Raw genomic sequence first — 22085 nt, forward strand, 5'->3', positions numbered from 1 at the left:
TAATACTAAAGAAATTAAACATTGGATAGTGGCTGTTGCCATGGTGCCTGCAGAATATAACCCCTCTAGCATGTGTGCTAAATCAAAACACGCTATTAAATTACATTTTTTCCAAGAGTCCGGCTGATTTCAAAATGTCAAGAAATCAAACATTTATAAATTTCTGACTGGGCACATCCTCTTTAGGAGGTATTCAAAGTCAATACCACATGTTTCAGTCTTGTAAAGGTAACTTTTATTTGTAAGAATATGGTGCAGAGTGACTTCAATACATTGTTATGTTCTGAACAACTTGAGTTGTCTTCCTTACCCAGCAAAAGCAAAAACTTTTGGTTTAATAAATGCAGCATTCAACTGTATGGATTTGTATTGTACACATAAGTAGCTCACCGCTTTTTTGAGCAATTTAACAACTGGAAGACAAACACTGTAATCTGTGTTTTTTTGGAAACAAGCCCATTGTACTCAGCGGGTCTTGCTCAGGGTAATCGTTCACAGGACTGCAGTTCAAGATGCAATTTAAATCTTATTTCCTATGGAACTTCTGAGCAAACATGCATGACTATGCTGGAAAAATATTTTTGTTCTTTTGCCTTGGGGGGGAAAAATACAAATCTATTTTAAATTAGAAATGTGCTCTAACAATCTCTTATATTGCTCTAAGGATCATTCACTTATAGCCCAAAGTTGCCCCCCCCCCCAAAATTGGTGATGTAGATAACCCTTTGTGGATTAATTCAGTTCATGTACATCTGCTTGAGAATATGCCAGAGGTGGTTTTAGGGTAGCGTGCCTGGTTTGGCCGCACTGGGTGCCGCCCTGCAGGGGGTGCCACAACAATGCTGTAGAATCAACCGCAAGTAGTGGGAGGGGGCACTGAATTTTAGCGTCGCTGCTGAAATCTGAGAGCCCAAAGTCCACCGCTGAATATGCTCATATGAAACACCACTTCTTTCTGACTAACTAACACAAGAATGTATATGGTAGGGAGAAAATCCTGGAAATAAATACTGCCTTGAATCTTTCATTTTTATAATTTCAGAGTCAAGAGAACTCTCTCTGGACAGTACAGACAAAGCTAATACAAATAACATGGGTGCCAGCAGGGTCTGGAACTTTGAGCTAATGAATTCTAACCAAACTTAGACAAGATAGCAAGACAGGACAAAACTCCCCTGAAAAAGGAAGTGGGTGTGAGTCTAAAATAAGGCCACCCTCACAAAGATTCATTTCTTTGAACTTTCACCTAGGATTCAGAATGAAGCCAACATGTTGGGTTACCTCAATCATCTCTCAAACAGAGTTAGGATTTTTCACGCTTGCATGTTTAGCTTACCTGTCACACAAAAACTGATCAGAACCAAGCATCCAATTGTTTACAGAATGATACCAATTTATTCTCTAGCTGGAAGTCGCCTCATAACTTCGGCTGAAACTCTGATCTGATAATTTCCCTGCTATTTTTACTGAAATTAGCTGAAGTACACTTTGCTTAGACACTTTCCTTTAAAAAAAACAAACAAAAACTAAATGAAAAACAAATCATGTATTTTGATTTCTAATCTAGTAGTCTCTGAATCCAGATTTTTCAGTGCCATTTGCATAGCAATTACTTGTGAGCTCAAACTCGAAAGACTACACTTCCCTTTTGGAGTACAAGACCATTCCATCTCTTCCAGCATTGCTAACATAGCAAATTGTGCTTGAAAACTGGTACATAATTTGAGGGATAATTTATGGCCAATAAACCTGAATCTTCACAAAAAGTCTATTTTGTTCCCTTAAACTGTTGAGCTACTTGCCCATTTTGCCCAGTATTTTAAATGGCAATGAGAAAGGACTTATCCATATCCCTATACCACAGTGGAGATTTCACAAGGTTGAAATAGCCAAGCAGCCTGAGGAAGATATCCAACTGCAAAGAATTTACAAATTAACACCTCCAGACACACTTCAGCCCCTTCACACTGCTCATCACTCGTTTTCAAAATGCTTTACAGCTGATAAATAATTGCAGCATTTCTGGGAGGTAGGCAAGTATCATATTCCCACTTTACATATAGAAAAGCAGAGGTTTCAGCAGCTGAACCAAAATTCAAGGAAAGCCGAGTGCATTTGTAAGAACACAGAAAGTTCTAATTTAATCACTTATACCAAGTCAGACCACTGGTCAGTATTATCTACACCATGGGTAGTTGACTTTCTGGACTACAGCTCCCATCATCCCTGATCATTACTCTTGCTGTCTGGGGCTGATGGGAGCTGTATTCCACAGCATCCTGGAGGACTACCCCTTTGTCTACCCTGACTGGTCTCAGATATTTTGAATATTGCCTTGAGATGCCAGGGACCAAAATGGTACCTTCTGCATACAACATGTGGTCTACAACTGAGCTACTTCCCTTCCCTTCTTGGAATTATGGCCCTTCCCTTATCATTAGGAATTATTAGGAGTCCTCCTTCCCCTCAAAACCCACAACAGAATTTAATGGAAAACCAGAAAAGTCACAGCACCACCTCTGACTGAGAAACAGCTGGGGGGGCAGGGGGGAAAAAACACCATTTATGACACAGAACAAGTAATATTAAATTAGCTGTACATCTTGGAAGTGAAGATCAGGCCATTGCAGCCCATCCTGAGAGGCCAGCAGGTAACAAATTTGGCTTAATAAATAAAAATCCATGCTATAGCAGCAACAGTCACGTGGACAGAGAAATCAGTCCATTAAAGTCTCAAGTATTTATAAAACATGTCCACCTCATTCGTGTGATTCTACTGCCACACCTACATGCGCATGTCTAATAGTGCGGCCGTGAAGTTTATAACCATCCAGAGTCACTAATGCCACAGTGCCTGGCTGCATTTCCTCTGCTGGCACGTGACAGACTATTTCATGATCGTAGGGGTCATATTTGCCTCCAATGGGGTTCATTTTCTGCAGGCCATGCTTCACAAATATGCTTTGCAGTTTGGACTCTATGAGAGACAAGCCTTCGCATATCTTCTTGAGAGTCAGAGTTGGGTCATCGTGTTCTCCACTTGTGGTACTCTCGGTGGTCTTCTCCAAGATATCTGCCACTTCTACCAGGTCTCTACAGAAACTCTGGATACCTGTAGAGACATAGATCAGAAAGGTGAGGATGACTGTTCAAAGGGCAGACACAATGCATTAGTCTCAGTCCTTATAACATTATCTGTATAAAAGAATATCAAGGTCCAGCAAATACTGACAGTCAAACCTTTAAAAACAAAAACAAAACCCGGATAGATGTACTGCTGTTTTAATTAACGTTTGTGTTATTTGCTCATTGATTTTATTTGCAACATAAATCACCCTGAGATAAACATTTTGAAGGGTGGTATATAAATACCTTAAATAAACAAATAAAGCAGAGTACAAGCTCTGCACAATACCAGCACCTTTTTTACTCACCAAATATCTTAGCATCCTCGACAAACTTCTGCGTCCTCCGCCTAACATTTTCAGAATCTGTCAGGGCTCTTTGGTACCGTTCCTGCACACACAGTAAGAAGCAGAGTCAGATAAGAACATCACCCCAAAGCAACAGGTCAATGAGCCATCTATAATGCTGCAAGCCTGGACCAAGAGGGTTGAGCGCAGCTTTGCTTGACAGACACAGCCTTCAGTTGCTGCTCTTAGATAAAATGCATTGCCTGTGTGACTTCCTGCTGAAATGAATGGGCCATATTGAAAAAGACCTAAAGATCTCCCCACCCCACTTCATTACCCTCTTCTACTAACAAACAATGGCAAGGAATAGCTACAGCAGATGTACATGCATGCATACTTATGTAGCAGAAAGACATTGGGGAAATGTGACAGCAGCATCTCCTAACATAAACAATGCCTTATTTATTACATTTATTTCGCAAAATGTATATACAGCTTGACGGTAATAAAACCTCAAAGCAATGTACAAAAAGACGAAACCCCTAAGATTATCAGTAAAAACACAGATAAAAGCAACTACTTAAAACATTCAAAAAATTAATAATAACTAAAATCAGCTAAGAACCAGATTAAACACACACTCTGCTTATCCACTCTGCTTGTCTGGATAGGCTTGCCTAAGCAAAAATGGTCTGCTGCCATTGCCCCTCCTTATGCTGAGCACAGGACAAAGTCTAATGACAGTCTCACTGTTGCTCATGCTATCCAGAGGGTATGCATGTAGACTTCCCCCTTGCTTACTGAATACTGATGGACTGTGAGTGCACAAACGCATCCCATCACAGTGAGCATTCTGCTTCCACCCTGTGTGGAAAACAAGAGTTCGGAGTTGTTCCTTCTGCCTGGCCCCTCTTTAAAGAGCCCAGGCAGGCAGCAGTGATGGCCACTAGAGATGTCACCAGCTGGGTATCTGCTGTTCTGGAATCTTTCGACTATTGTCCTAGCTCTATGTTTGGAAAAGTAACGGACACACAATAAATAGCCTGGTTATATTTATAAAATGCTTAAGAGTAAATTCAGTGCACATAACGAGGACGGCTGCAATGCTGTACACCAGGTCTAGCGTCAGCTCTCAGCACGGTCAGGCAAATGCCGGGGCCTGCACACCCTGGCAGGGCCCCCTGGAACTGACATCTTGCTGGTAGACCTTTGTCGTCACCCTCCCTTTTCTCTACCAGCCGGAAGGGACCCAAACAAACAGACACTTGTTCTGATCTGCTTTCACCACCAGCTAGCCTGCCTGGAGGAGGCTGGCAACAGTGGCAGGAGTTATGCTGCAGGAGTTGCGGGGAAAGAGTGGCAGCAGAGGATGTTATCTAATTCTACTAATCTGATCTTTTGACTGCTGCATGCTGTAGACTTTGGGACTGGGTATTTAAGACACACAAAAGCTGAAACCTAAAAAAAAATGTGTTAGGGCAAAACAGCCAAGTTAAGGACGATACATACTGTTAAGACACGGACTTGTTCTTCCAATTTGGTGGCTTTGAGCTCTAAACTGTTCTCGTTCAGGAGATGTCTAGGCTCATCAGGAGGGTCTTCTGGACCACAGTCATCGCCTGTACTCCTCTGCTGTGCAGCAGTGCTGAAGGCAAAGGACAAGCCTCTGAAACAAGACCGTGACAAACAATGAGGAGAAAAGCAGAAACACTTTCAAAGGTGTCTGTTTAAAATAGTGAAGTATCAGCTAGCTCCAGCCTTGTGTTTTCCCACCATCAGGACTTGGGTGGAGGCAGCAGTGGTCCAGGTCAAGGGAACGCAAGGCTATTGGATGGGAATTTTTATTCACACCTTCTTCCAGCAGATAAAGATTAATCTCTCTCCTAAGCCTGTGAAGGAGAAAGACCGAAAAGCAACAGCCTTTTGCATGTAGGTTGGAAAACTAGATCTGGGTGCCGTTGATTAGAGGAAAAACTTGCTCCCTGCCCCCCTTTTTAAAGCCGCTTCTCTGTGACATTAAATGCTGGTTGGCAAGTAAGAAGAAAATTTATATTGTGCCCATCCCTTTAGCATTTACAGCATGTGTATGATTACGATTACAGAGGGAGCTTGGTGAACCAGCCATTTGCTACACTTTGTGTTCAACAGCATGGGAACCCAGGTCAGGTTTTTTTGCATCAATGCTAGTTATAGCAAGAATGTTTTGCAGGACAAAGACTCTTTGAAATCACCTCATCCAGGGTGTTGGCAACATGCCACATATCATAGCCAACTGTGTACACTATTGTTCAGCTGATCTGAATGCACTCACCTGAAAAGCATCTGGGGCAGTTTTGCAGCTATGCAACCTATTTTTTGCCCGTAAGGGAAAACTCAGAGCTGTGCTGTTGCTAATATGCAAACTGTAAAATCATAAGAGGGATCTAGCTGGGCTTTCATCAGCCCCAGCCAGCAAGGATTATGGGAGTTGGAGTAGAGTAGTGTCTGAATGGCCGCAGCTCCCACATTTCTATTATAAACAAAACTCTACCCTTTCCTCTTTAGGTAAACGAGGCTCAGTGCTTTGCCAGCATTTTAAAAATGTTGCCAAGCTCTGAATGAATCTTGCTGCTCAGTTTCTAATGGAGAGGAACACTTTTACATTAACATTTGTTCTGTCCTGAAGCACTCGGTTTAGTAACAAAACTGAATCAGAAGAAACTGCTTCCTAACACTTGACTCTACTATCTGAAGTACATGTGAAAAGAGGACGAATGTCTACGTTTGGAGACAATCCAACTGTGCTGTGTTTTGGAGAGTTAACTACAAATTCTGATTTTATACACTGGTACACAGTTGTGGGCAGCAGCATAAAATGCAACACAAAATTTGGCATAGGTTTTGAGGGAATACCAGGTTTGGGGGTTTATAGTGAATGCTATAGTGAAAGCATAAGCTGTTATTGTTAAACTGTTTGCAGGGATTCCAGGGAGCAGAGAGGGATCTGTATTAGCACACCTGAAAGGTAGGTATCTAATGGTCCTATTGCCTGTTTGCTTGGATGATCTACTTCACACCCAAAGGGAGTGGGGGCTGTGTTCCAACCACCCACACAGAAGTGATACATGGAGCTGGATTTGGACAGGGGGGAAAGGAAGTTTCGCTTCTTGTTGAAATGCTGGGTTGCACAGCGAGTGTGTGACTCTGCTACTTGAAATAAATAATCTCCAAACCCAAAGGCAAAGTTCTATTAATTTTTTTTGGTAAAGAGATGGGTAATGTCTTTGCCTTTGAAAAGTGACACACACATTAGGGGATCAAAAGGACCTACCTAGACCAGTGTTTCCCAACCTTTTTTGGGCAAAGGCACACTTGTTTGATGAAAAAAATATCGAGGCACACCACCATTACAGCCCCGTGACGTCAGCGCGCAGCGTCACGCCGGGAGGGACGCACGAAAGTGTAACTTTCAATTTTTTTCCCTCCCCCTTGCCGGGGAACCTCCAAGCTTTGGGGGGTGGGGGGGGGAGGAGGCAGCAAAGCGAGGGACTGAGGGACCCTAACCCTAACCCTAACCCTAACCGATCACCCAGGAAAGCATGCGAACGAGGAGCCCCCGTGTCCTGCTCCCGGCAGCGGACGGCACAAAGCGAGGAGGCCTGGACAAGGCAGCACGCTCTCGCTGCATCGGGGCTTTTCTCCTCCAGGCCGCTTTCGAAGTCCCCTTCTCCGCTCCCAAGAGCCGGAGCCGCTGCTTCCAGGCCCTGTCCGAGCCCCGACTTGTGGCCTCACTTCGAGGAGCGCCTGTTGCTGGGGACGGGGCTGCATCCCCCTCAGCCGCCGCCTCGCTTCCTTCCAGGAGACCCGACGGCTCCCCCTCTCCCCCCTGCGCCCGCAGCAGACCGAGACCTCCCCGCCCCCGCCCGGCTCGGCCCTACCTGGGCGTCTCCAAGCCCGGCCGGCTCCGCGTCGCGCTCCACGCCGGGCAGCTGCAGCAGGGGCTGCGCGGGGGCGCGCGGCGGCCCGGCTGAGCGCGCCCCGGAGCCGCCGCGCCGTCGCTCGCGAGTCCCTCCGAGAGCCCGCGGGACTGACTCCGGAGTCGCGAGGCGGCGCGTCGCCCAGGGAAGGGGCGGCTTCCCACAAGCACGACGACCGAAAAGAGCCCAGCAGAGCGCGCGCCCCGGAGGACTTGGGGGGGGGTCTGTAGGGCATCAGTGGCCCCCAGAATTCTGCCCGCCCCTCGCCCCATTTGATCCAGATTTACCCTCTGGGGAGAGCGAGCCCCGGCCCAGCAGGGGGCGCCCTCGCTCCGTCCTCCGGGAAGCAAATGCCCTCGCCCGCCTCCCTCCAGGCAACATCTCGCGGCACACCAGGCAACATCTCGCAGCACACTAGTGTGCCGCGGAACACCGGTTGGGAAACACTGACCTAGACAGCAGAATTGCAGCATTTGATGGGCATATGTTCCCTGAGTGACATTTTGTCCTCTTAGCTGTGGGTGTACACAAACATTGCATAAGGAAGGAAGGAAACAGCTTCTGAAAGCACTTGCCTGAATGACAACAGATTTAGGAATGATGAACTATTCTCTTCAACTAGACAGTCTGGGTTCTGTTAACAAATCTGTCGTTAAGAAGGCCAAAACTCAGTGGACAGACCATTCGAATCAAAACCTTCCTTCGTCTTGCAGCCATAATCACTTCCAAGCTAGACTAGTTCTGTACCATCCTCTGCACTGGGCTGCCCATTAAGTCAGTCCAGAAGTAAGGTGACATCAGATGACATTACACGGACCCTTTACTAGCTCCAATGGTAAGCAATTTGCTCCTGGAGTCGGGCAGGTTAGCAGCAAGGTCAGGGCTGGGTCGGTGCAGCAGGAAGTGAGCTGCTTTGGCTCCACTGTAAGCGGCAGTGGCAGCACTGTTAAACATAATCACCAAGCCGGCTGTTCCTGCTTCCCCCTACAAAGATCTCTTCAAGAACTCTACTCCACTTTATAAGCCTTTTTGGGGGGTCCCTCACTACTGGTTGTACAACAGATGAATGAGGCCTGCCCAGAAACATCATCAATATTTAGAATGCCCCCCCCCCAAGGGAAGAGCACTGCCTGCTTTTCGGCAAACAGCGAGGAAGCCCATTTTATTCCAACATGCTTTCTCAACATTGTGCTGTTAGTTAGGAAGAACGTCTGTTGCTACTGTTTCAAAAAGACCAGATCAACATTATTAGTGGGTTAGAGGGTTTATAAAATATTGTTCATTTGCATTTCAGTGATGCTTGATAAATTCTCTTTGTTGTAACCTGCCTCACTGAACACTCCCATAGAAAGAATGGTGCAACAGGGAGATAAAAACACCACACAGGAAACTATAAAATTGTACTGAGAACCAAGTTACTAACAAAATCAGATGCACTGATGACACAGCTGATGACAGTATTTGAACAGGACACAGATCTCTCACATGCTGGTTATTCATCCCTGGAGGTACTGCTCTACAAAGTTCTGCACAAACTACAAAGTTTAGCTATGGAATTTACTATGAGATCACTTCCTTAGATGGTGTGTGTGTACATTTTTGAGCTATGAATAGCTAACAAACCAAGCATCAACTATAGATATGAAATCCTCATGCTATTTGGATTGCTTCTTATTCTTGAGTCAGTGAAGTCCAGCTTCTTCTGCCCACTCCACGCCTCCTTATCCCCACTGCAAACTATGACCTTGTTTGAAAATGTCTAACCCATGTCTTCATCCAAGGGATTCCAAGACAACATACATAGACATTCCAAACTTCCATACAATATTAAAACAAACAATAAAAATCAAAGCATTAATAAAATATTCAAAATGCAGGTACCAGTCTGCCAATATAATTGCCAGAGAAGCCAAACTCCAGGACCTTTAAAAGAGGACTGCAAGGCAAACCAGCCAGTTAAAGGTAAAGGTACCCCTGCCCGTATGGGCCAGTCTTGACAGACTCTGGGTTGTGCGCCCATCTCACTTAAGAGGCCAGGGGCCAGCACTGTCCGGAGACACTTCCGGGTCACGTGGCCAGCGTGACAAAGCTGCATCTGGCGAGCCAGAGCCGCACACGGAAACGCCGTTTACCTTCCCGCTGGTAAGTGGTCCCTATTTATCTACTTGCACCCGGAGGTGCTTTCGAACTGCTAGGTTGGCAGGCGCTGGGACCGAGCAGCGGGAACGCACCCCGCCGCAGGGATTCGAACCGCCGACCTTTCGATCGGCAAGTCCTAGGCGCTGAGGCTTTAACCCACAGCGCCACCTGCGTCCCTAACCAGCCAGTTACTTAGGGTCAAAAGGAAAAAGTCTGATGGTTTTTTTTCTTGTGGCATCCTGGAAATATCTAGTCTAGTGGTTCCCAAACCTTTACCCCCATAGATCACTTGAAAATTGCTGAGGGGCTTGGAGGCCCACTTTACAATTCCTCCGCCTGTTATAGCAATTGTAATGTGCTAGGTGCTGTACGACTTCTTACTGTATTTTCACAGACAAGCTGCAGACCACCTGAATGAAATGGTTTGCAGGCCACAGTTTGGGAACCCCTGGCATCTCCTGTTTGAAACAGGACGCTGAACTACATCGACCTTTGGCCCGACCCCACAGGGCTTTCTTATCATCTCAGTAACTGAAAGTATCTCAGTATCTCTCTTATCGGCTGCACAGAAAGGAAACTCCACCAGGATGCCTTCATTCTCCCTTCACTGGAGGAGAAAAAAGAGATACACAGAGAAAAAGCACAAAATTGGGTGCAATCCTCAGAGACGCACTGATCTAAAAAAAGCACCACAGAGAGCCCATTTCGAGGGCCTGGGTGCTGTAGCACCTTCTGAGTGTTAACACACCTCCAGGCGAGAAAAAAACACCTCCAGGGTGGGAATCTGGGAGAGACCTCGCAAATTCCCAAGAGCTGCATGAAAGGGGAGGCAAAAAGAGGAGAGGATCTAAAGCCGTGGTTCCCAACGTGGGGCACACGCCCCACAGAGGGGCACTTTGATTTTTAAGTGGGGAAATTCGAGAATGAGTTGTTAACAGTTAATGGCCTTTTAGGCTTCCTCCACGTAAATAGGAGTTCACTTTTTGAACAATAAGAATTATATGTCACAAGGGGGTTGGCATAAGGATTTTAGAGATGCTTAGGTGGGGCATGGCCAAAAAAAAAAAAAAAAAGATTGGGAACCACCGATCTAAAGCAAAATGCAGCAGAACCTCCTGAAGCCCCGCCAAAAAAGAGCGCCGCCCCGGGAAAACTACACGGCGGCTACACACAGGTAGGTCCCCCGCCATAGATCCTTGGGGGATGGGTGCCTTAATATATCCCGCTCCCTGAAGGAGAGGTGCAAGTGGGGGAAGAGCCAGAAAAAGGAGGGGATCCAATCCTCGGCGGCCTGCGCAGGGGCTCGCCATTGCCCGCCACCCACGGGGGAAAGAGGGCGACGGCTCCACTGAGGAAGGAGGATTGGAGAGGAGCCCATTTCAACCAGCCCCCCACCCGCCCCCCGTACCTGTCGTAGCGCAAGTGATGGTGGCTAAACTGGAGCAGGGGGCTGAAGCAGCGCCCCGCCGCCCGCGCCGACCTGCCTGCTGCTGCCATAGCTGCCCCGCCGACGGACGAAGCGTGGCCGACGCTGGACCGTCAGGCGCCGACGGTGGGAGGAGACAAGGGCGGCGGCGGCGACTACAACTCCCGTCAGGCACCGCGGCCTCCCACTCCCGCCCGCCCGCCCTCCTTGCCGCGAAAAAGGGCTCCGCCTTTCAGAATCAAAGAATCATACAGTTGGGAGGGATTCAGAGGGTCATCTAGCCCGTGTAGGAATCTTGCCCACGGAACCAGTGAGCGAGAGGAGTTGCCGGGGTCACGCCTGTATGAGAAGGGTGCTTGGCTGTTGCATCTCCACGCGCAAAGCGCCTTCCCTGCTGTAACAAGCCGTTTGGCATCTCCCAGCCTGGAGATTTATTTATTTCTGTGACTGTGAGCTACCAGAAAACGAACAGCGGGAACTTGCATCCCCTCAGTATCGGCTGAAAGCAACTCATACTCTGTCAACATTGTTTCAAATCTAGTTGAGCATCTTCCAATTCTCCAGGCTGCAATTCTTTATATTTTATATTTTTAAAAACTTTTATTTGCAAATTAGCAAAAGGAAATAATTTACTTAACCAAATTTATATGCTGCTTAGACCTTCTTAAACTTTTTTTTTTATAAAAGAAGCACTGGCAGCTGACATTAATATGAATATTTTGTTACTCTTCACTCAGATGTGTAGATTAATCTAGGCTGTTCAAATAGGAATTGAAACAAGAGTGATGTAGAAAGGGCTGCAAGGTCTTCACAGGCCACTGAGTAGTAAATGGTGGGTCTTTGTCCTTCCAGTCTTGAAGCATAAGTCTCTCAAACATCATGAGGGCTTGCAGAATTTGTCCTCAGTCCCCCACACCATATAAGTATCAAGGATTTATCCAAGGCAAGGTTAATATGACCAATAATTCTGACCAGAAAGAAAGCATCATTCACAAATGCCCACATCACATGCCTCACAGAAGTGTTTTCTGTGTTACATCAGCAACATTTATTTAGCCAGTTCCTTCCTACAAAGGCTCTGTGGAGTCTAATATACCAGGGGCGGGGTGGGGGAGAATTGTTTACTCAGTCTAAATTTAAAATCTAAAGAAAGACTATATATAAACACTAAAGCAACTTTTCATTGATTGAGCTGACGAGAACACACTTGATTATTCCATTCATCTTTAAGATCCTGGACATTCACTTTATAACATAAAAAATCCATTTATTTCCTCCAGCACTATAGGAAATGCAGAGTCACTCAGCGCTAATGATCCAAAATAGACTCTAAAACTGCTGTAGTTGACAATGCAATACTGCCATTTAACACTACCAATATTTAGACTACAAAATTATAAACAGCAAAAATCCTCCATCTGGTCTTGTTAAGTGATCTAATGTGTAGATCACACTAGAACCCACTTCTTCCATACGAAGACTGTCTCTCCGTTTTCAAATCTTTATGACCCCATAATGTTACCTTGACTATATGGATCAAAATGTAACTGAGAGGACATTATATGAGAACTCTTGCTAGCCACTGTAATTACAGGTGGACATGGTCCTTTCTTGAGATTTTGGAACTGGGATAAAGCCTTATTGAATGCAGGGAGACTTCTATATATACATGCATGAAACCATGCTGTTGAAATCAAATATATTACATAACATTTGAACTCACTAAAATGTTACTACTAAGATTTAGGTAACATTTAACAAGTCAACATTTAGCAGCTTAAATCTATTACTAACAAGAATCATACGCAGTATACCTGTGAAACTTCAGATAAGCACAGTCAGAAGAGATTTTGGGAGTTACCGGTATTTGAACAAGAAGAAAAGGCAACTAAGGCTATGTACACATTAACAACCTAAAATACAGCAAGGTAGTTTCCACTTGCTGCCTTTCAAGTTGCATTGTTATGTCGCGAGATGTCTTCACGTGATGGGCATTGCCCAATTTGTTTTCCTGTGCATGCAATTCCCCCCCCCCAATTCCTTTTCAGCGAATCTGTCATCGGTGCATGTGCGATGGCTGTCTCCCATGGCTCATGTTTCAAAATCAGAGAGAAGCTGGCTTGAGGGAAAGCACACCAAAAAAGCATTACTTTTCAAGAAACTACAGTGGGACCTCAGGTTACAAACACTTCAGGTTACAAACACTTCAGGTTACAAACTCTGCTAGTACCTTGGGTTGAGAACTTTGCCCCAGGACAAGAGCAGAAATTGTGCGCCGGTGGCATGGCAGCAGCGGGAGGCCCCATTAGTGAAAGAACGGTTTCAGGTTAAGAGCGGACCTCCAGAACGAATTAAGTTCGTAACTCATGTTAGCACTGTACAAGATACAGGTGGCTAATGTGGCAAATGGCAGGTATACTCTGCTTCCAACACCAGCAATGGGAGAATATGGGAGCCTGGGAAAAAATGCATTGTGTACACAGCTTACATTGCAATCTTTAGGACTTCTGTCCTGATTTAGTCACTTTCCTACTCTTTCCTCACCCCTCTCATTTACCCCCCACATGACCTAATCCAGTTTCAATCTGCAATCTCCTACACACCATCTTAAAGTGTCTACAACATCAAGCCGATCCCCTTGCCCTGGCCTGCTTCTGTCTTTTTAGATATCCAAAGTAATGAGGACTTTGGGAGAACTGGAAAGCTTGCTCACTATTTTGTAACGTTTGGGGTGGCCCTAACTATAGAATTGCCTTTAGACAGCTTGGGAGTCAAATAACTCCTTACCCTCCAGCATTTCTCCAATGAAAATAGGGACATCCTAAGTAAAAATGGGACATTATGGGATCAAATCAGAAACAGGGATGCCTTCTCTAAATCAGGGACATCCCTGGAAAATAGGGACCCTTGGAAGGTCTGGCATTATACTTGGTTCCTTGTTCTGTTGAAATAAATATGCTAATGATTAAGGGGTAGGCTTCCCATACAGATGGTATAGTTTCTACTTTGTCTATTCTAGTTACAGATAGTATCATCCTCCTCTAAACCAGAAAAGGTCATGATTCTGTCTTAAGCTTGTGCCATTTTGGAAGCATCAAGCTGGAGCCAAAGTTGTTGTGAAGTATTACAGCCACTCTCCTACCAAAACCTAGGAGATAGATAATGCATGCATACACATTTCTACGTGAACCATAAGTAACAGGCATGTTGCTGCAACTTCTATGTTTACAACCCAAAACTGCCTTGAAATTTAGAAGAAAAAACAAACACATACAGCTCTGTACAAAGATCATATTTTATTGGGGTGGGGGGGGGACAGCAGAGGGAGGGGATCCAGATCTTAAAGTGCAAACAAATCTTAAATAGTAAAAATGTATGCCACAATATGCACCCACAAAGGGATAAGCATCCTAACCACCTCCCCCTATAAAAGAAAAGTAGGTCACTACAGCTTCTGGTCTGTTGGAATGACACAGCAAAGAGGATCACTGCATTTGCTGTAGGGTTCACCTTGGGGCCTCTTCGGAAGGTCTCAAGTTTTAGATTTTGTATTCCATGAATGAAGCAGGCCTGAAACTTTATACACCTGAAGGCAGCTGGGCTCCCCACACTGCAGAAACAAGACCCACCCAAAACACTCTCCCACCCATCCCACCCGTGATCGGAGAGAAAGATTTTTAGAAATGGCAGCATAATGTCTGTTATTTAGTGCATGCACATACTGTCTTCTAGTGGCTGACTCACAGAAAGGGAAAAGTCTTCAGCCACTGTTCTGCTGACCAGAAACAGCACCCTTAAAAAAATAAAATAGCCCTGCAACAGGGATTTTTTTTTCCCTGCAGAAGCCATTTCTCTAGCCACATCAGTCCATTTATTCACTCCCCTTTCTCACTTACAAGTGCGAGTCTAGCTCTGATGTGCAGCAAAGGCGGGGGTGGGGGGTGGGCATATGGATCTGTTACAACACTTGGGCACTTTTAGAGTCTGTTGGCAGGGGGGGGGGAGGCGATATTACTCCTTGCCCTCCTGAAGCTATTGATCTTATCCAACACATTTTAAAAGCTTAAATGGCAGCCTGAGAGAGACTACAGAAGTTGACAGGAGTGCTCCGGCACAGGTCAATATGAAAAGCCCTGAGATTTAAATTCAAGCACCACGTGGACAATGTCTCCTCCCTGTCGGGCCCTTGCCTCTGGGCCTAAGTCAACAGTAGTTGCCTTGATCTGGTTTGGCAGAGAGCAGGACAGGGAAGCAGGCTGACGGTGTCAAGGGCTGCAAAGAGCATCTTTCGACAGAATCAATTGCAAGGCACTTCTGTGTGTCATGCCTCGTTTCCTTGTGGTGAGGAACACTCACCTGGTTTCCAACGCAAGAGAGGAGCTGCAGCAAGAAAGGTGAAGAAGTGACTTGCCCAAGGTCTTTGGCTGACATGAATAGTGAGGATCTCCAAACCATATCATCATCATCATCTCTCCCCACCAGACCAAAGTATCTACGTTCCAATTTTTTAATGGCTCTTCGCTAATTTCATTAACCATGAGCAAAATCTAGACAGCTGGCATGCCAGATCTATTTGAGGTGCTCCTCACAGGCCACTCAAAGAGGAGAATTCTGAGGACACACTTAAAAAACCCAAAATCCTTGAAAGGATTTCCCTTACCCACCCTGCTTCCCAAACTCCCCCTTCCCTCCCCTTTCACCCACATCAGTTTTGCTTGGTAATCCTTCATTTGCGAGAGGGTGGGTGCTCTCCCTGCTGAAGAACCAAGTCCCCCAGCATCCTTCTGCAGTTTCCTTGAGGGATGAGAGGCTCTTGCACTGCTCTAGCCTTTCCCAAATGTGTCCCAATGCTCGAGAGGGGTTCTTCCCGGAGATGGAGGCCCAGTGACCCTTTTATGATTTCTTCATTTCCCATTCCTAGAAAGAGGGAGAAATAGCGGAGCTGATGAGTCCTGGGTTGCAAAGGAGACATGAAGGCTAGAAAGAGACTGCTGAGCCCTGGTTCCAAAGTGGTATGCTGGTGGTGGACCGGGCCAGAGACTAAAATGGACAGAGCAGTGCATGCAAATTTTACCTTTGCACAGTAAATTGCTTTGTTTCTACACATGTTCAAACATGCCTCTTCACCTTCCATCCAGGTAAGCCAGAGGCATGATCAGAGTTTGGAGACACATCCCAGTCAGGGAAAAACACCCAAGATCGATGAGGAGCAAGGCTTATGAGAGGTGTAGCCTGTGCAAAGCAGGTGTGGCCTGGGAAGGGTCTCAAGGGCCAGATAAAGAGAGCTGCATTTGGCCCCCAGGCCTGATGTTCCCTACCCCTGTGTGAGTCCTGAAGATTTTGGGAGAGGCAATGAGGAGGGAGTATAATGCTGGCGCCCAGCTAGGGGAGCAGAGCAGAGCCGGCTGTACCTTGGCCTTCTGCAGCACATTCCCCTTGTGGGCAGGAAGGAGAGAGGGGCTTCGCTTCCTCATTTCCGCTGCGCAGTTAACCGGGACCAGGTGCTCAGAGGGGCTTCCACTTGATTGGGGCGCAGGCTCCTGCAAGGAAACGTAGCAAGAAACCGAGAAGTTGTTCAGAGATTCAAGCAGGGGGAGATACTAGAGAAACCAGGTTGCTATCGCTAAAATGTATTTTGGGCGGCATTAATGGCCTCTGTGAAAGAGAAAACAGGGGTGGAAAGCTTAGTAGGATGGGTTGCCTTCTCTCACGCCAATCTACCTGTCGATGAAGACAATCTTTAGAGGCCCTTGTGGAGCTGGCCCCTGTCTTCTGAGGTTTGGTGGAAAGCAAGCAAGGAAGAGGAGGCAGCTGTTGGATTTCTTTTTACACACAAGACTTTCTGTAAAACAGGCCTAGCTGTCATGGTGCCCCCTCCAGATGTTGTTGGACTGCAAGTCCCATCACCCCTAACCCTGGTCCATGTTGGCTAGAACTGATTTGCAGCCTAGCATCATCACGAAAACACCACACTGGCTACCCCTGCTACAAACGGATTGCCCTTTGCTCTGCTGCTCCACTTGTTTCCCCATTGTTTGTTATTATTCTGGGAGTCATCCTGGGAGGAGTGGCAAATGGATGCCTTAAATAAGTATCCCCTTTCTCTGGGGCTTGAAGCAAGGCTGGGGGTTTGGACTAGATGACCCTCAGGATCCCTTCCAACTCTACAATTCTATGATCGCTTGGGCACCCCCATCAAGGTTAGGATCAGCAATTACTGAAGGGTAGGGCAAGCTCCTTTGCATTCAGAGGATCCTTGGTTCGATCCCTGACATCTCCAAGTAAGACAGGGAGACATCCCTTTCTGAAACCCCGGACAGCCCCTGATAGTCAGAGTAGACCAGGCTTCCTCAACCTCAGCCCTCCAGATGTTTTGGGACTACAACTCCCATGATCCCTAGCTAGCAGGACCAGTGGTCAGGGATGATGGGAATTGTAGTCTCAAAACATCTGGAGGGCCAAGGTTGAGGAAGCCTGGTGTAGACAATACATAACTAGGCAGACTGGTGGTCTGACTCAGCAGAAGTCAGCTTCCTGTGTTCCAATAATCCTGGCTCCCTGGGCTTTTGTGTGCGCCCATTTTTGTTCTGTGCTTATGTGGGAAAGCAGCCCTAACCGTCCAAGGCGGAAAGAGGAAGCAGCTGTCTCCTCCTCACCTTGTTTTCAGCTTTGCTGGTCACAGTCAGCCCCAGAGCCGGCCCTCCTGCCAGTGACTGCTTCAGCCTGTCTTTCACCTCGGTGAGCTTGAGCTCAAGGTCCACGCGCCTGGCCTCGTTGGCTTTGCACTGATCCTCCAGGGCCGCAACGCGATGCTCCAGCTCTTTCAGGTCTTTCCCTGTTTAACAGACACATGGGAGCAAGGTCAGCCTGTGGCTCCAGGCTTGGAGAAGGGGACACATGCCAGGGAGCTTAGAGAAAGTGGGAGGGTGGGCAAAGGCGAAGGGAATTTCGCCCCCACCCAATCCCACCTCCGAGGAGGCATGTGGGAAACAGGAACTGGGTCAACATTCTCGGAAGCTGATGGCTCTTTCTTAACGTGTCCACGAGAGGCAAGGCAGGTCACGTTTTTCACATTATCTGCAACGCATCAAAAGCAGTAAGGACGAAAAGACCTGGATTCTGCCAGCTTCCAGGCAATTAGCTGTGCAATTTCCAAGAATTATTCTTCCAGTAGATGGCGCGCCTGGGCTTTCCTCTGTGGAAGGAGCCTGCAACAATTTCTGTGGCTAATTTGAAGCTATTGCTAAGCTGCCAGTGCTGAGAGGGGGAAAAATGGGTTTTGCAAGTACCCAATATTAGGGATATATCCAGCACAGGACACGTCAGGGCTGAGAAGTAAGATGCAGAACTAAACAGCAGGTTTGATGTTGCTATTGAGGCAAATGCAGTGGTAGGTACCTCAGGTTACATACACTTCAGGTTGCATATGCTTCAGGTTACAGACTCCGCTAACCCAGAAATAGTACCTTGGGTTAAGAACTTTGCTTCAGGATGAGAACAGAAAACGTGCTGCTGTGGCGGTGCAGCAGCAGGAGGCCCCATTAGCTAAAGTGGTGCTTCAGGTTAAGACCAGTTTCAGGTTAAGAACGGACCTCCGGAACGAATTAAGTACTTAACCCAAGGTACCACTGCATTTTGCAACAAATGCCTCCTACGTTGGCCTTCTTTATCAGCAGCCATCCTCCTTCATCAGGAATAACAGAGACCTCCTTTTGTTCTTAAAGGGGCAGGTGCTTTAGCCAAGGCCATTGTGGGCTCAGCGTTCTACTGGCCCAGCACATTTTGCCGCCTGAGGAGGAGGACAAGAGGGTGCCTCCTCACCCACAAATTCATTGAACAGAAGTTGGCAAAATTTTCAAATATCAACAAAGTGGAAGCGTACAAAAATAAACATTATTTTCCATCTTTGGGTTTCATTCATTTCAAAAAATAAAATTTTATTTTACAGTTTATTGTTGTTTATATTTTGAATTATATATGGGGGCACTAAAATATTTTAAGTGCTTAGGGTCTCTAAAGGACTTAATCTGGCTCAGTATACTGGACTGTATGTGGGAGGTAAATGCAGCTCAGGAGAGAGGTTTCTGTGCAAAATGGCCAGGGGTGAGGGACGTGGCAGCGGGAGAATTTCTTCTCCAGCAGGGGCTTATACCTGAGCTTCCCTTCATAGCCTCTCGGAGCTCCCGCTTTTCCTTCCGCAGGCCCATCAGTTCATTCCGGATAGAAGCTTTCTCTTTCTCCAGTTTGTCCTTCTCAGTCAGGAACCTCCTGGCATCTTCCTCAGCACGGTTCTTGCCGTACTTGTAGTTATTGGCATCTGCAAGGGGAGGGGGATGAGTTAAGAGACACGGCCCTCTGTTAGGCACCTGAGGTGAGAGTCTTTTTTGTTTAGCTCTGCCTTGACAGCAGATAATTTTAAATGCAAGCTCAGGGGTGAACAAGCTCAAAGATGCACAACACCAGACTGTGGTCTGAAATGAAACTGAACCAACAGTCAAGAACCAAGACACCTGCTTTCCCAACACAGCCTCTGCAGTGCTGCCCAGAAATTGCTGATTATTAATATTGCTGGCACAGGGAGTACAAGCGCACATCCAATTATGAACTGGAGCTGCTAAGACTTCCAGCAAAGCTTGGCATTCTTGTAAAATTGATTTAAACTATTGATACAGTTACAATTTATAGCCACTGGAGAGCTGCCTGTGCAAAACAAAATAATTAAGTGGAACATGGTGTTCTTGTAGCTCAAACTTCAGAGGGAGCTAATAATGATGATGATTGTGATGATGATGATGATGATGATTTTTTTCCTGCCCATCTGATTCGATTGCCCCAGCCACTCTAGGCGGCTTCCAACAGAATACACAAAAATACAACAGAACACCACACATCAAAAGCTTCCCCAGATGTCTATGGGAGGCCATATAATTATTTATCCCTTTGACATCTGATGATAGGACATTCCACATGGCAGGTGCCACTACCGAGAAGGCCCTCTGCCTGGTTCTTTATAACCTCACTTTTCATACAGGAATCAAAGATGGATTCAGCTCAACGTTCCTGGAGCATCATAGGAGATTCTAAAAAGGAACTTGGGATTCTCTACCAAGGTCAAGGAACCTTTTGCAGCCTGAGGGCCATGTTCCCTTTTGGATAACCTTCGGGGGGGCGGGGCAGGTAGAAGCAAAGTGGGTAGAACAACAAATGTGGATGTTGTCTTTGTACATCAGGTTAATTTTTACACACACACAAACACCTTTCTCTATCCTTCATGCAGGAAAACAAGAATCACTATAAGAATTCAAGGTCATACTCCAGCTGTGCAAAAAACACTCACAAAAGGTGCAATGCAGAGCCAGTGAAGGATGTGGCCTGAGGAGAGGCCGGTGTGTGTGTGTGTGAGAGAGAGAGAGACAGAGACAGAGAGAGGCCTGGAGTACTGCATTTGGCTTCCTGGGCCAGAGGTTCCCCAACCCTGCTCTGTGCAGAGAACAGTTTTCACAGAAGGAAGGAGACCCATCTCTGCAATCCTAAACATGTGTATTCAGAAGCAGTAGCTACAAATGGGAAACACTGCCAGTACAGTCGTACCTTGGTTCTCAAACGCCTTAGTACTCGTATGTTTTGGCTCCTGAATGCCGAAAGCCCGGAAGCAAGTTTTTTAACTGTTCTTTGGAACCCAAATGTCTGACATGGCTTCCGCTTGAGTGCAGGGTACTCCTGCAGCCAATCGGAAGCAGCGCCTTGGTTTTCGAGTGGTTTTGGGAGTTGAACTGACTTCCAGAACGGATTACGTTCGAGAACCAAAGTATGATTGTACACCAAATTTTCTATTGAGATTTCCCCCTTCTCAATAAGAAATGTGGGCAGGTTAGGACTTAGAAGCTGCCGTTTACTGAGTCAGGCTATTGGGTCCATCTAACTCTGTATTGTCTAGTGTAACAGCAGCTCTCCAGGGTTTCAGACAATGATTTATTTTCCCTCCGACCCAACTTGGAGAGGCAAAGGATCCAACTACCGCTGTACTCAAAAGCCAGCAATTTTATTTCCCTTAGGTTTGGCTGTTTTGGGTTGTCAGAATGGCATGCCAAAGCAGGGGCCTGGACTCCCAAGAGGTACAAAAAGCTGATGAAATGTTTTATCAGTGTGAAGCAGTCTCCCTCACCCATTTGGCTGGTAGTTCTTGCAAGGCTATTAGCAACCTCTGAGCAGCATTGGGAAAGACCAGCGGGGTGTGTATGTGTGTGTAACACAGTGCTGATCGTACATGTTCAGGGCCATTGCTATATGGTAAACCTCCAATCAGTTCCTGTTAACAACAATTTTGACCTGCGAAGGGGAACGGGGTGGAGATCACAGAATCAGTTTTGACGCAGCTCCAAAAGGAGAAGCCTCATTTGGACACAAGGCTTGACTGAGCTTGAGACCTACTGCATTCAAAGCACAGGTCCTACCAACAAACAGAGGCTCTTCCTCTGTCAGCCATGCTCTCCCCATTTCATGCCTGAACCTCAGCTAAGAGAGAAGCTGCAAAGGCAAATAGGTAGTACAGTACTGTGCATTAAACTCATCCAGACTTTGGCCCGGCCTGCAAATTAGCAATTGTTGTCCAATTAGGAAGCAGGACACAAATAATGAGAAAGCAAAAACCAAGACAGAAGTGGAGCCACCAAGCAGCAACTGAGTGTTGTATAAGCTTACACTACTGGAAATGGCTCTTTAGGGACCGTCAGCTCGGAGTCTTTCCCTCTCATTCCAACTGGCTGATAAGACAGCCACCATAAGCATCGCACATCAGGATCCAAACCTACTTGATGCATGGCGCTTGACTTTCACTTGTGGATCCACACGGCGCGATTTCTCACTGCAAGAGGAGCCGTGGCGCTTCACCTGGGACCCCGACGGCCGCCCTGACTTTTCCAGCTGCACACAGAAAAGCACAAAGAAGCCATCATTTCAGAAGGTGTCAAGGAGACCAACAATGATGGCCAACATCAAAGGAAGGGTATTTCTAGGATTAAGGTGAAATGTTATTTTTGCTCTTGGATGCTGTGTGTTGTTTATATTTATAGTATTGGAATGTGGGGTTTTGGGGGTATGTTGTTATATTATTAATATGTTATTAAGAAATTGTTATTGTCATTGTATTGC

At 46.3% G+C, this 22085-nt stretch overlaps 2 protein-coding genes and 1 long non-coding RNA gene across 3 annotated transcripts in view; all 3 read right to left on the reverse strand.

Moving 5' to 3' along the window:
* Positions 1 to 212: 212 nt before the first annotated feature.
* Positions 213 to 11074, reverse strand: GRPEL2 (GrpE like 2, mitochondrial). The gene is made up of 4 exons (XM_081898228.1): positions 10917 to 11074; positions 4923 to 5079; positions 3435 to 3516; positions 213 to 3112 (listed from the first exon to the last, which is right to left on the reverse strand). Exons 1-4 carry the CDS (start codon positions 11003 to 11005, stop codon positions 2760 to 2762), a joined length of 681 nt encoding a protein of 226 aa, XP_081754354.1. The 5' UTR covers positions 11006 to 11074; the 3' UTR covers positions 213 to 2759.
* LOC309362609 lies at positions 5990 to 10584 on the reverse strand. Its single transcript, XR_014165035.1, has 3 exons — positions 9677 to 10584; positions 7821 to 9305; positions 5990 to 6723 (listed from the first exon to the last, which is right to left on the reverse strand). It is a non-coding gene; the product is annotated as an uncharacterized lncRNA (long non-coding RNA).
* Positions 11075 to 14211: 3137 nt separating the features above from the next.
* Positions 14212 to 22085, reverse strand: part of AFAP1L1 (actin filament associated protein 1 like 1) — a 70365-nt gene continuing 62491 nt past the window's right edge. The window contains exons 15-19 of the mRNA XM_081900038.1: positions 21746 to 21857; positions 19087 to 19251; positions 17591 to 17769; positions 16346 to 16474; positions 14212 to 15851 (exon numbers count right to left, since the gene is read on the reverse strand). Coding sequence (XP_081756164.1) covers positions 15828 to 15851; positions 16346 to 16474; positions 17591 to 17769; positions 19087 to 19251; positions 21746 to 21857 — 609 coding nt within the window. The 3' untranslated portion in view covers positions 14212 to 15827. The remainder of the gene's footprint in view (positions 15852 to 16345; positions 16475 to 17590; positions 17770 to 19086; positions 19252 to 21745; positions 21858 to 22085) is intronic.

This window comes from Podarcis melisellensis, assembly GCF_964234715.1.
Source record: "Podarcis melisellensis genome assembly, chromosome: 2".
In the NCBI taxonomy this organism is placed as follows: domain Eukaryota; kingdom Metazoa; phylum Chordata; class Lepidosauria; order Squamata; family Lacertidae; genus Podarcis; species Podarcis melisellensis.

Excerpts from the sequence above, each read along its gene's own strand:
- GRPEL2 (XM_081898228.1), bottom strand. The coding sequence starts at position 11,005 with ATGGCAGCAGCAGGCAGGTCGGCGCGGGCGGCGGGGCGCTGCTTCAGC. Across the intron at positions 5,080-10,916 it reads CATCACTTGCGCTACGACAG|AGGCTTGTCCTTTGCCTTCA; the intron begins GTACGGGGGGCG and ends GTCTTGTTTCAG. Across the intron at positions 3,113-3,434 it reads CGAGGATGCTAAGATATTTG|GTATCCAGAGTTTCTGTAGA; the intron begins GTGAGTAAAAAA and ends ATGTCTCTACAG.